The sequence below is a fragment of the Heterodontus francisci genome, chromosome 6 (assembly GCF_036365525.1).
Source record: "Heterodontus francisci isolate sHetFra1 chromosome 6, sHetFra1.hap1, whole genome shotgun sequence".
Classification (NCBI taxonomy): Eukaryota; Metazoa; Chordata; class Chondrichthyes; order Heterodontiformes; family Heterodontidae; genus Heterodontus; species Heterodontus francisci.
Window position 1 is genome coordinate 4,686,028 of NC_090376.1, and position 14,377 is coordinate 4,700,404.

Here is a 14,377-nt window from a genome sequence, read left to right on the forward strand (position 1 = left end):
TAAACTGAGCTGAGAACTGAATGTGTCTCTAGGCAGGACTGGAGGGACATTGAGGGGTCAGAGATAGAGTGAAAATGGAGAAGAGACGGAGGAGGAATAATGAGAAAGAGAGAGAGATGAGAGAAAACGAAGAGAGTATTCATTCATTCCTCTCTTTGTCTCCCTTTCTGGGAATGAATATCCTCTCTCTCTCTCTCTCTCTCTCTAACTTACCCTCTCTCCTATTCTCCCAAGCTCCCTCTCCCATGTTTGGCATCATTTGGTCAATGCTTTATGATTGGCCATCCCCTCTCCCAGTCTCTGACCTGGTGTTCCCTGAGACTCGGACGTTCAGCTGTATGAGATTCTTAGTATAACAGGAGAGGGAGGGGGAAATTAATTGCAGAGTACGTATCAAAGGTACCAGACAGAAATCAAACGAGTGAGAAGAGAGAGAAAGATAGTGAGAGAGAAAGAGAAAAGATAGACTTTGACCTTGTACATTAGTGTGAAGCAGGAGAGAGAGAAAAAAAGATAGACAGAGAGAGAAAGCGAGAAAGAAAGAGACAGAGAGGCAAAGAACGAGGGAGTGGAAGAATGGAGTAACTGGGAGTTTTTAAATGATTAAGTAAAAATGCTGGAAACAGAGCTCAGAAAAACACCTTTGTATTTAATTTGTAACACTGTCTTGCTGATTTTAATGAGTGGTTCATTTCTAATTACTGAATCTTTCTGGAATTTTCCAAGGTTGGATTAATGTGCCCTGTGGGGAGTTGGGCAGGTACAAGTGCAAATTACCATCTGGCAGGAGGGTCCCTGGATAGTTAACACGTAACAGTCTTCGCTGGCTGACAAGTCCTGAACCATTGAACACGGTGTGAATGTTTCGGCACTAATTGGCATGTATGATGCTGTCTACGTAACGCAGAGATCTGAGAGAGTCTGACTCAGAGGTGTGGAGAGCTACTTCGAAGAACACAGAGTGGGCACAGGGAGTGGGCTAGGCGACAAAAACATCACCATGGAGACTCAGCTCCAGGTGTTCTGACCAGGAGATTACCCAACGATACTTGTGGTCAGTGTGTGTCCACAAGCAGTGGCACCAGTCAGGATCTATTTGACCAGAGGAGTGACCAGGCCAAAGGGTAAACCATGGAGCATCTAACGGTGAGTGAGAGCAAAGTGACACAGGGTCAGTGGTAAAATTCTTTAATGTCCGTCTGGAGAAGCTGGGATTGTTCTCCTACAGCAGAGAAGGTTAAGAGAAGATTTAATAGAGGTGTTTAAAATCATAGAGTAAATGAAGAATGTTATTTTCCACAGTGAGTTGTTGTGATCTGGAACATGCTGCCCGAAAGGGCAGTGGAAGCAGATTCAATAATAACTTTCAAAATGGAATTAGATAAATACTTGAAAAGGAAAAATGTGCAGGGCTGTGGGACAGGGTAGTGGGAATAATTGGATAGCACAGGAACAATGGGCTGAATGGCCTCCTTCTGCACTGTAGAATTCTGTGATTGTAGAGGTGTATGAGAATTACTCCTGTTAGTGTTACCCACCTGGTCAGATGGGACAGGACTCAGGGGTCTGTTGCCCCCATTCCGCTCTCTGCTGGCCCCTGGGTGGGTCAGGGCTCAACTATCTGTGGGTGAATAGACTGGGTATTGGCCTGGAGGGGTTGGGCTGAGGGAGGGGGTGGAATTTGTGCCAACATTTGAACACAATCTCTGCATTCCTACACCTTTCCTTCAATATAAGTGTGTCCCGGGAATGCTTGGGATTTAACTGCCTCGTTCCTGACCCACCTCCGCTCCCATTTTCCAGAGGTTATGGAAACTCTACCTCGGTGTCAGCGAATAATCAGCCCCGATTCAGACTGCCTCATATTCCCCACCTCTGTTCTCGACCCTTCAGTCAGGTTCTGCACTTTAAATAACCTGCTTTGTATCTAAGCCCCAGCCAAGAAGTAAATCACTGAGGATTGATGATTTTCCTCTCCCCTCCCACAATGGCTCCTGTGCTGAGGCTCAGCTGTTTAACAGGGACAGGGAGTGTGTACGGAGCAGGCAGGTGTTGGCTTATGTGTGCAGTTACTGATTCCAGCTGTTGCTGAATTTCGAGAGCTGTGATTACTCTCCGTCAGTGATCGATCCAGAGTTTGTGCAATTGTGTAACACTTCAATGGAAGTACAAATCAGGAGAGATATAAAACAACACCTATCTAGCACCTTTAACATAGAAAAACATCCCATGGTGCTTCACAGGAGCCATTATCAAACAACATTTGACACCGAGCCAGATAAGGAGATATTAGAACAGGTGACCAAAAGCTTGGTCAAAGAGGTCGGCTTTAAGGAGCGACCTTTAGGCGGAAAGAGAGGTGGAGAGGTTTAGGGAGGGAATTCCAGAGCTTAGGACCCAGGCAACTGAACGTACGGCCGCCAGTGGTGGAGCGATGGAAATCGGGGATGTGCAAGAGGCCAGAATTAGAGGAGTGCAGAGATCTCAGAGGGTTGTGGGGCTGGAGGAGATTCCAGAGATAGGGAGGGGCGAGGCCATGGAGAGATTTGAAAAATTGAAACATTGCTGGACAGGGAGTCAGTGTAGGTCAGCGAGCAGAGAGAGTGATGGGTGAATGGGACTTGGTGTGAGTTAGGACATGGGCAACGGATCAGGGTTGGGAGACCAGGAGATACCTGACCAGGGAGTAATGGAAGAGTGTGTGTCTGTGTGTGTGTCTGTGTCTGTGTATGTGTGTGTCTGTGTGTGTGTCTGTGTGTGTGTGTCTGCGTGTGTTTGTGTATTTGTGTGTGTGTGTCTGTGTGTGTGTATGTGTGTCTGTGTCTTTTTGTGTGTGTGTGTGTGTGTCTGTGTGTGTGTGTATGTGTGTCTGTGTGTGTATGTGTTTTTGTGTGTGTGTGTGTATGTGTGTCTGTGTGTGTATGTGTGTCTGTGTGTGTATGTGTTTTTGTGTGTGTCTGTGTCTGTGTGTATGTGTGTCTGTGTGTATGTGTGTGTCTGTGTGTGTGTGTGTCTGTGTGTGTGTATGTGTCTGTGAGTGTATGTGTGTGTCTGTGTGTGAGTCTGTGTCTGTATGTGTGTGTATGTGTGTGTCTTTTTGTGTGTGTGTGTGTGTGTTTGTGTCTGTGTGTATGTGTCTGTGTGTGTATCTGTGTGTGAGTCTGTGTCTGTGTCTGTGTGTATGTGTGTGTCTTTTTTTGTGTGTGTGTGTGTGTGTTTGTGTCTGTGTGTGTGTTTGTGTCTGTGTGTGTGTGTGTTTGTGTCTGTGTGTGTGTTTGTGTCTGTGTGTGTGTATGTGTGTGTCTGTGTGTGTGTGTGTCTGTGTGTGAGTCTGTGTCTGTGTGTCTGTGTGTCTGTGTCTCTGTGTGTGTGTGTGTGTTTGTGTCTGTGTGTGAGTCTGTGTCTGTGTGTGTGTGTCTTTTTGTGTGTGTGTGTGTGTGTGTGTGTGTGTGTGTGTTTGTGTCTGTGTGTCTTTTTGTGTCTGTGTGTCTGTGTCATCCTGATAGTCAAACTGTCAACTCCCGTCTCCTAAAACTAAAAGTAAAATACCTTGGCTGCTGGAAATCTGAAATGAGAACAGTGAGTGCTGGAAATGCTCAGCAGTTCTGGCAGTATCTATGTAGAGAGAAACAGAGTTAACTCGTCTCTCTCCACAGATGCTGCCACACCTGCTGAGCATTTCCAGCATTTTCTGTTCTCAACTCCCAACTCCTCCCCTGCTTAAACCCCCAGGGATCAGACCCTCCCCCTTTAAACCTCCACAAAACGCAGGACAAATTCAATCCAACCAATTACCGTCCCATCAGTCTGCTCTCAATCATCAGCAACAGCAAAGTGATGGAAGGTGTCATCAACAGTGCTATCAAGTAGCACTTACACAGCAATAACCCGTCTACCTTGAAAAGCATCCCATCCACCACCTTCAACATTCACTCCCTCCACTGACATACAATTGGGGATGGTTTAACCCCTGGAGTTTAAGAAGGAAAGGAGTTAATCTCTGGGGTTTAAGGAGTGAAGGTTTAATGTATGAGGTTTAAGGAATGAGGGTTTAATCTATGGGGTTTAAGGAGTGAGAGACTGAACTCCGGGGTTCAAGGAATGAGGGGCACACAAGATGCACTGCAGCAACGCACCAAGGCTCCTTAGACAGCACCTTCCAAACCCGCGACCTCTACCACCTAGAAGGACAAGGGCAGCAGATGCATGGGAACACCACCACCTGCAAGTTCCCCTCCAAGTCACACACCATCCTGACTTGGAACTATATCGCCGTTCCTTCACTGTCACTGGGTCAAAATCCTGGAACTCCCTTCCTAACAGCACTGTGGGTGTACCTACCCCACATGGACTGCAGCGGTTCAAGAAGGCAGCTCACCACCACCTTCTCAAGGACAATTAGGGTTGGGTAATAAATGCTGGCCTGGCCAGTGATGCCCACATCCCATGAACAAATAAAAAAAAATTAACCCTTCCCACTTAAATCCCAGGGGTTAACCCCTCACTCCTTAAACCCCAGGGATTAACCCTTGCCTCTTTAAACCCCAGGGATTAACCCCTCACCCCTTAAACCCCAGGGATTAACCCTTGCCTCTTTAAACCCCAGGGATTAACCCTTCACTCCTTAAACCCCAGAGATTAACTCCTTGCCTCCTTAGACTCTAGGGCTTAAACCCTCCCCCCTCATTAAATCCCCAGAGTTCAGTGCTCCACAATACACAACTGTCAGTACTCATTCCAAACACTCTTCCCTTCCCCCATTAACAGCTTATCTCCCCCTCCCTGTGTACCCCTCCTTCCCCACACAGACCGTTGGCTTGTTTCAGGATTCATGGTGCTATTGGAGAGAGGTGACCTTTGACCCATCAATGATGACCCCCAAGGGTTGGAGTGGAGGGGGGGGGTGGGAGTGGAGGGAGTGAGGCCAGGTGTTTGACGCTCTCGGCTCGCTGTCCTCTCACCTGTTCACCCTCTGGTACCACTTTGTTTTCAGGAGGACAACTGGAGGGAGATTGCTGGGAAAAAGATGAAATTCCCGCCCAGCCTGATTGGAGCAATCTATGATGGGAACTTGGCAAAACTCTACAAGCTCTTGCAGACCAGCGACGGGCTCCTGCGGCAACTGGACGACTCGGAGGACCGATCATGGAGAGAAGCCCTGAATCTGGCTATCCGGATGGGCAATGAGGAAATCATTGTCAACCTCCTCCGATTAGTTAAGTTCGACTTCCGGCAGATCCATGAAGCCTTACTGGTGGCCGTAGACATGAATCTCATCAACGTTGTCAAGCTGTTACTGGAACGTTTGGACCAGCAGAAAGGAGTGAGTCACAACAAGGTGGACATCATGTCCTTCTCCCAGGCACTGTTTGACCACTCCATCGACAGCTCCCGCTTTGCGCCAGGGGTGACCCCGCTGACCCTGGCCTGCCAGAAGAATCTGTTTGAGATTGTGGACCTCCTAATGAAGAAGGGCCATGTCATCCCAAACCCTCACAAGATCTCCTGTGCCTGCCCTGAGTGCCTTAATAGCCGTCAGTACGACATGCTCAAGTTCTCCCTGTCTCGCATGAACACCTACAAAGGCCTGGCCAGTAAGCCATACCTCGCCATCGCCAATGAAGATGCCATGCTGAGTGCCTTCAAACTGAGCAGGGAGCTCAAACAGCTGTCCAAGAAGGAGCCTGAGTTTAAGGTTGGTAATTTTACAATATAACAAATTGCACAGAGTTTTCATGTGAGAAATGGGTGGCTGCAATTGAAAATCACGCACTTTAATTCTCCAATTTATCCAACTTTCAGAATGTTGTGGGTTTAAGCCCCACTCCAGAGACTTGAGCAGAATATCCAATCTGACACTCCCAGTGCAGGACTGAGGGAGTGCTGCACTGTCAGAGGTGCCATCTTTCCGGTGACAGGTAAACCCTAGGCCTCACCTGTCCTCTCAGGTGGATGTAAAAGATCCTATGGCACTATTTTGAAGAGCAGGGGAGTTCTTCCCAGTGTCCTGGTCAATATTTATCCCTCAATCAACATCAGAAAAACGGATTATTTGGTCATTCTCACATTGCTGTTTGTGGGATCTTGCTGTGCACAAATTGGCTGCTCTATTTCCTACATTACAACAGTGACTACACTTCAAAAGTTCTTCATTGGCTTTGGGATATCCTGAGAATGTGAAAGGTGCTATAGAAATGCAAATCTTTCAAGTCTTTCCGTCACGTATCTGCCCGACAGATTATTCCAAGTTCTTCCGAATGTCTGTTTAAAGTTTGTTAATCATTGCTTCTGCTTTAATTTGAAGTAATCTTCGGGATGTATTTTCAGAATACCATTTAACATTCTAGGTACCTGGAGGAGATCAACTGCATCCACTTGCTTTAGAGACTGTACTTCGAGCTCTTCTGAATTTCCCTCAAAGTTTGAAATTTCCCCTAAACCTCTCTGGACGCTCTCCAACACTTGCATTAACTGCCATTCTTAAATTGCTTTAGGTTAAGGAACTCTTTCTGTAGTCCTTGTCTTTGATTTTTTTAAATCATTCATGGGATGTGGGCGTCTCTGGCTAGGCCAGCATTTATTGCCCATCCCTAATTGCCCTTGAGAAGGTGGCGGTGAGCTGCCTTCTTGAATACAACTGAGTGTCTCGCTCGGCCATTTCAGAGGGCAATTAAGAGTCAACCACATTGCTGTGGGTCTGGAGTCACATGTAGGCCAGACCGGGTAAGGACGGCAGATTTCCTTCCCTAAAGGACATTAGTGAAGCAGATGGGTTTCTATGACAATCCAGTCATTTCATGATCACCATTACTGAGACTAACTTTTTATTCCAGATTTAATTTCTAGAGCTTTGATTGGTTCTGTAGCATTCTTCCATCCATCCAAGACACCTTTTAGTCTGAATATAACGTTTAATTATCTCGAAAAAAAGATGTAGATTTAGAACAGCATGCAGCAGAAATTATCCCTAATGGGACAGTCAATTTCCACATCAAATTAATAAACTGGACTGCAAAAGTAATCTTAAGCAACATGGCTTTGTTTTCCTTGGAGAAAAAAAGGTCAAGGTGAGATTTAATAGAGGTGTTCAAAATGATGAGGGGTTTTAATAGAGTAAATAAGGAGAAACTGTTTGCAGTGGCTGCAGGGTCAGTAACCAGAGGAATTCAGATTTAAGATAATTGGCAAAAAAGCCAGGGGGGAGATGAGGAGAACGTTTTTTAACACAGTGAGTTGTTGTGATCTGGAACGCGCTGCCTGAAAGGGCAGTGGAAGCAGATTCAATAGTAACTTTCAAAAGAGCATAGGATAAATACTTGAAAAGGAAAAATTTACAGAGCTGTGGGGAAACAGCAGGGAGTGAGACTAATTGGATAGCTCTTTCAAAGGGCCAGCACAAGCACAATGGGCCGAATGGCCTCCTTCTGTGCTGTAAGATTTTATGATTCTAGGCATGTGGTTGTCTTTGCTTATGTTACTGGGCTACTAACACAGAAACATGGATCAATGTTTGCCTGCAGACTATCCCAGTTTCCTACAGATTGTCACATTCGCTGAGCACAGATAGAATTCTGAGGATTATTGCTGGGTTTATAATGAGATGCACCGGTCTGATTTTAAGAATGTATTCCATTCTACCCAAAAGTTCATCGATCAGTGTCCAAGCCACCCCAGGGTTAGACACTAATCTTTTAAATCCAGCCCAGGCAAGGGGACTAAGAATAAATACCTCCCTCTGACTGGTAGTCAGAGACTGCTTTCCCAGCTCCAGACACTCCCCTCAAATCTCATATCCAAATCTCACTGAGAGAGGACACAGGATGGCTGACATACAGCGGGAAAAGGCAAATCACACTGTGCTGACTAGGGGGCACTCGCCAGGGTTGAGTGAAGCAGATCAAATTTGGCCGTGGGAGTGTTTGACACAGACACTAGGTTCAGCAACTCCAGTTGGACGTCATCCTGGAATTTCATCACATGATCTCCCCTCAAATCACCCCAACTGGACAAATATCCCCTTTCTCCATTTCTAATATTTGTATTACTAATAAATGAAAGCAAAAAAAAAAAAATTCCCAGAGCTATGGGAGAAGAGCAGGAAATGGGGTGAGTGCCACTAATTGATTGCTCTACCAAAGAGCCTGCACAGGCCCAATGGACCGAATGGCCTCGTTCTGTACTGTAAAGTTCGATCACTCTATGAAAATATTCAAGGAAAATGAAGAAAAATACACATTTTTCTCCTGAGTTTTTGCTGGTAACAGAAACCTGAAGATTAATCTTCAGTTCCAGAGACTCCATGTTTACACTGGCACCCTTGTATAAGAGTGATCATCATAAAAGATTTAGATTAGTAATGGAAAAGAGTAAGGAACAATCTAAAGTAGAACTTCTAAATTGGAAGAGAGCTAACTTCAATGGGATGGGAGGGGATCTAGCCAGGGTAAAATAGAACGAAAGACTGACAGAATAAACTCTAACGGAACAATGGGTGATCTTTAAGAAGGAGATGTTTCAGGTACAGGTTAGGTACATTCTAACAGAGGTGGAAGGTACAGGAACCAAACCCAGGGCTCCTCGACGAGGGAGATGGAGAAAATGATGAAACAAAAAAAGAGGATTCATGATACATGACAGGTGAATTCTGCAAGTGAGAACCAGGACAATACAACAGGCAAAGGGAGAATGTAAGAATACAATGGTAGTTAACATAAAAGGGAACCCCAAAATCGTCTACCGCCATGTAAATAGTAAGCGGGTGGTAAGAGTCTATTAGGGACTAAGAGGGTGATTTCTGCTTAGAGGTGCAGGGCAAGGCTAGAATACTTAATGATTACTTTGTATCAGTGTTTACTAGGAAGAGAATGCTGACAAAATAGAAGCAGAGATGGTAGCGGTAATGGATGGGGTGAAAATTGATAGGCATGATGGACTGGAAAGGCTGGCTATGCTTAGAGTGGATGTCACCTGTTCCGATGGTTTGCATCCCAGGTTGCTAAAGGAAGTGGGAATGGAGATGGTGGAAGGGCTTGCCATAATCTTCCCTGGATATGCCAAGTGGCTTCTTTCTGTGCCTTAAACTTTCTATGATTCTATGGGGGAGATGCCAGAGGATTGGAGAATGGCAAATGTTGAGAATGCTGGTCCCTTTAATTAACCAGGACTTACTTCAGAGTTAATAGAGAGCAGGTGATGCTCATTGCAGCTTGTATTTAAGGGCTGGGTTTTTCCCCAGTCAAGGGAGTTATTTCTGGACAGGGATTTAGTCCAGTGGGGAAGAGTACAAACTGGTATTTGTACTGAACTGTGGATTGAGGAATAAACTAGTTGTGGATCAGAGACTGTCTGCTGCGTCCTGATTTGATTTTATTTATTTAGAGATACAGCACTGAAACAGGCCCTTCGGCCCACTGAGTCTGTGCCGACTGTCAGCCACCCATTTATACTAATCCTACACTAATCCCATATTCCTACCAAACATCCCCACCTGTCCCTATATTCACCTACCTATTCTGGGGGCAGTTTATAATGGCCAATTTACCTATTAGTGAATGGCTAACTGCCAATTGATCAAATGTGATATCTTTATTCAAGAAATGGTGTAAGGACATTCCTAGTAGTTACAGGTCAGTTTACTATTGGTGGGTATGGTTTTAGAAACAATAATCAGAGAAATATTAACAGATACTTGGAGAGGTTTGAGTTAATTAAGGAGAACCAGCAGGGATTTGTAAAAGGCAGATTGTGTTTGACTAATATTGAATTTTTTGATGATGTCTATATGGATTTTAAAAAGTGTTTGGTAAAGTGCCACCTAAAAGGCTGGTTAACAAAATTTGAGGCTCATGGACCAGGAGGGCCAGTGTCAACTTGGATTTAAAACAAATGGCTCAAGGACAGAAAACAGTGAGATGTGCTAAATGCATGTTTTTCAGACTGGAAGATGGTTGGTGTTCCCTAAGGGTCAATGCTCGGACCATTGCTTTATTTGCTATATATAAACGACTTGGATATTTGCATACAGAGTAAAGTTCCACAATGTTCTGATAATACCTAACTTGGAGGTGAGGTGGATAGTGAGGTTGATACCAATGGACTGCAACAGGACATAGGCTAATAGAATTGGTACTTGCAGGGGGATGGGGATGGAGTGAGGAAATGGGACTGACTGGATTGCTCGACAGAGAGCCAGCATGCATGCAATGGGCTGAATGGTCGCCTTTGTCGTAATGACTGTCTAACCCTGGAACCCTAGATGGCACTGGGGGTCTTGGATCAGAAATTTTTCCATTTCACCTGGTTGAGGAATAAAGGAATGGAAGGTGGCCATTCAGCCCCTCGAGCCTGTTCCACTCTTCAATGAGATCACAGCTAACCTGTGACCTAACTCTAAACCTGCCTTTGCCCCAAATCACTTGATATCTTTGGTTAACAAAAATCTCTCAATCTCCGATTTAACATTAACAACTAATTGAGCATCAATTGCCATTTGTGGAAGGGAATTTCAAACTTCAATCACCCTTTGTAGAAATGTTTGCTAACTTCACTCCTGACTGGTCTGGCATAAGTTTTTAGGCTTTGTTTCCTAGTCCTGGACTCCCCAACCAGTGGAACTAGTTTCTCTCTATTTGTTCCCCTTAATATCTTGAAAATGTGGATCAAATCACCTCTGAGCCTTCTAAATTCCAGAGGATACAGCCCCAGTTTGTGTCATCTCTCTTTGTAATTTAACCAAGAGTCCAGGTATCATTCTTGTGAATCTATGCTGCACTCCCCTCAGTGATGTGTTCTCCTTCTAGATGAGCACAGATAACGTTTGGGTCTGATGTTGAGCTGATCTTTTCTTGCAGCCTGAGTACCTGAATCTGGAAGAACTCTGTCAGGACTTGGCTGTGGAATTGCTGGGAATGTGCCGGAATCAGAGTGAAGTGAATGCTGTACTAAATGACAGCGGGGAAGCAACAATGGAAGACCAGGCCTTCGAGGAAGGGATTCCCAACCTGGGCAGGCTACGTCTCGCTGTCAACTATAATCAGAAGAGGGTGAGAATCGCAAGGATGCAATGCAGGGAAGGGGCATGTAATTTGCTTCAGCAGGGGAGGGGGTTATAAGAGCATAAGAAACAGGACTGGAATCGGCCACTCGGCCCCTCGAGCCTGCTCTGCTAATCAACAAGCTCATGTCTGATCTTCGACCCCAACTCCACCCCACCTTCCCGCACTATCCCCATATTCCTTAATTCCCTTAGTTCCCAAACATCTAACGACCTCAGTCTTGAATATATTCAACAACTGAGCATCTACAGCTCTCCGTGGTAAAGAATTTCAAAGATTCACAACCCTCTGAGTGAAGAACTTTCTCCTCGTCTCGATCCTAAATGACAGACCCCTTATTCTGAGACTGTGCCCCTGCATTGTAGATTCCCCAGCCGGGGGGAAACAACCTCTCGGTCTACCCTGACAATCCCCTTTCAAAATTTTATACATTTCAATTAGATTACCTCCCATTCCTCTAAACACCAGGGAATATCGACCTAGTCTACTGAATCTCTCTTCATTGGACAATCCCCTCATCCCAGGAATCAGTCCAGTGAATCTTTGTCGCCCTCCCTCGAGGGCAAGTGTATCCTTCCTTAGGTAAGGAGACCACAACTGGACACAGTACTCCAGGTGTGGTCTCACCATGCCCTGTATAATTGCAGTAAGATTTCTTTACTCTGAAACACCAATCCCATTGTAACAACAGCTAACATACCATTGTCCTTCCTAATTGCTTGTTAACTTTCTGTAAACCATGTACAAAGACACCCAGGCCCCTTTGAATGCAAACATTTCCTAGTGGCTCACCATTCAAAAAATATTGTTTTTTATTTTTCCTACCAAACTGGATAATTTCACACTTCACCACATTATATTCCATCTGCCCATGTTCTTGTCCACTCACCCAATCTTTCTATATCCCTCTGTAGCCTCTTGACATCCTCCTCACAGTTTACTTTCCCACCTAATTTTGTTTAATCAGCAAACCTGATTACGTTACACTCAGTCTCCTCATCTAAGTCATTAATGTAGATTGTAAATAGTTCAGACCCAAGTGCTGATCCTTGCGATATCCCGCTAGTTATAACGTGCCAACCCGAAATGTCCTATTTATTCCTATTCTCTGTTTTCGGTCCATTAACCAATCCTGAACCCATGCTCATATATTACCCCCAATTCCATGAGCCCTAATTGTGTGGCACCCTATCAAATCAAGTCCAGAAAGTTGTGAAGTGCGGGTCAGAAGATGAGGTTCTGTTCCTCAAGCTTACATTGAGCTTCATTGAAAGGACAAGGTCAGAGTGGGAGCAAGATGGAGAATCGAAATAGCAGCTGACTAGAAGCTCGGGGTCCTGCTTGCGGACTGAGTGGAGGTGTCCTGCAAAGTGGTCACCCAAATCTGTGTTTGGTCTCCCCAATGTAGAGGAGACCACATTGTGAGCAGCAAATACAGTAAACTACATTGAAAGAAGCACAAGTAAATCACTGCTTCAATAATAATTATGCTTTGTGCTTTACAGTCTATTAATACCCGCTCTGTACTAACGCTGTGTCTTTCACCACACCATTAACACACCGTTTGTCTTTGCTCCATGACCTTCTGGTCAGTTATTCTCTGTGACCTTATCCTATCAACGGCTCTTTTGTTATCTCTTGCCCCACCCTCGCTTTACTTGCTCAAAATATTTTACATTTCTAATATTTGTCAGTTCTGATGAAGGATCACTGACCTGAAACGTTAACTCTCTCCGCAGATGCTGCCAGACCTGCTGAGTATTTCCAGCATTTCTTGTTTTTAATTTCAGATTTCCAGCATCTGCAGTATTTTGCTTTTATTTATATTAAATCACTGCTTCACCTGGAAGGAGTGTTTGGGGCCTTGGTTGCTGAGAAGAGGTAAAAATGCAGATATTACACCTCCTGCAATTGCGTGGGAAGGTGCCGTGGGAAGGGGACAAGGTGTCAGGGTGATGGGGGAGCGGACCAGGGTATCGTGGAGGGAACGATCCCTTCGGAATGCTGACAGGGTAGAGGAGGGGACGATGCGTTTGGTAGTGACATCACGCTGGATGTGGCGTAAATGGCGGAGGATGATCCTTTGGATGTGGAGGCTGGTGGGGTGGAAAGTGAGGACAAGGGGAACCCTGTCTTTTACATTTCTAATATTTGTCAGTTCTGATGAAGGGTCACTGACCTGAAACGTTAACTCTCTCCGCAGATGTTGCCTGACCTGTCATGTTTCTGGGAGGGAGGGGAAGGGGTGAGGGCAGAAGTGAGGGAAATGAATCAGACGCGGTTGAGGGCCTGTCAACCACAGTGGGGGGGGAATTCTCGGATGAGGAAAAAGGAAGACATATCAGAAGCGCTGTAGTGGAAGGTTGCATCAGCAGAGCAGATGTGTAGGATACGGAGAAACTGGGAGAATGGAATGGAGACCTTACAGGAGGCAGGGTGTGAGGAAGTGTAGTCAAGGCAGCCGTGGGAGTGGGGTGGGTTTATAGTGAATGTTGGCTGACAGCCTATCCCCTGAAATGGAGACAGGGAAGGGAAGAATCAGAGATGGACCATGTGAGTATGAGAGAAAGTAGGAAATTTGAAACAAAGTCATTGAAGTTTTCCGGTTCCATCGAGAGCAGGAAACAGCACAGATACAGTCATCAATGTACCAGAAAAAGAGTTGGGGGAGGGGGCCTGAGTAGGACTGGAACAAGGAATGTTCGACATATCCCACAAAAAGACAGGCATAACTAGGACCCATGCGGGTACCCATAGCAACACCTTTTACTTGAAGGAAGTGAGTGGAGTTGAAGGAGAAGTTGTTCAATGTGAGAACAAGTTCAGCCAGGCGGAGGAGGAGGGTGGTGGTGGATGGGGACTGGTTGGGCCTCTGTTCAGGAAAGAAGCGGAGAGCCCTTAAACCATCCTGGTGGGAGATGGAGGTGTAGAGAGATTGGACGTCCGTAATGAAGAGGAGGCGGTTAGGGCCAGGAAACTGGAGACTGTTGAAGTGACGGAGGGCGTCAGAAGAGTCATGGATGTAGGTGGGAAGAGACTGGGCAAGGGGAGTAAAAACACAGTGGAGATAGGAAGTCCAGTGGGGCAGGAACAGGCTGAAACAATGGGTCTTCTGGGACAGTCCTGTTTGTGGATTTTGGGAAGGAGGTAGAAGCGGGCTGTCCGGGGTTACGGGACTATGAGGTTGGAGGCCATGGAGGGAAGATTTCCGGAGGGAAGATTTCCAGAGGAAATGAGGTCAGTGACAGTCCTGGAACAGTGGCTTGTTGTTCGGTGGGGTCATGGTCCAGGGGAGGTAGGAGGAAATGGCGAGAGTTGGTGTT

The 14,377-nt window shown here is 45.7% G+C and overlaps 1 protein-coding gene across 1 annotated transcript in view; it reads left to right on the top strand.

Moving 5' to 3' along the window:
• Positions 1-1,131: 1,131 nt before the first annotated feature.
• The window catches only part of trpc2b (transient receptor potential cation channel subfamily C member 2b), a 49,918-nt gene continuing 36,672 nt past the window's right edge, over positions 1,132-14,377 (top strand). Inside the window, exons 1-3 of the mRNA XM_068032963.1 lie at positions 1,132-1,146; positions 4,994-5,695; positions 10,851-11,042. Coding sequence (XP_067889064.1) covers positions 1,132-1,146; positions 4,994-5,695; positions 10,851-11,042 — 909 coding nt within the window. The remainder of the gene's footprint in view (positions 1,147-4,993; positions 5,696-10,850; positions 11,043-14,377) is intronic.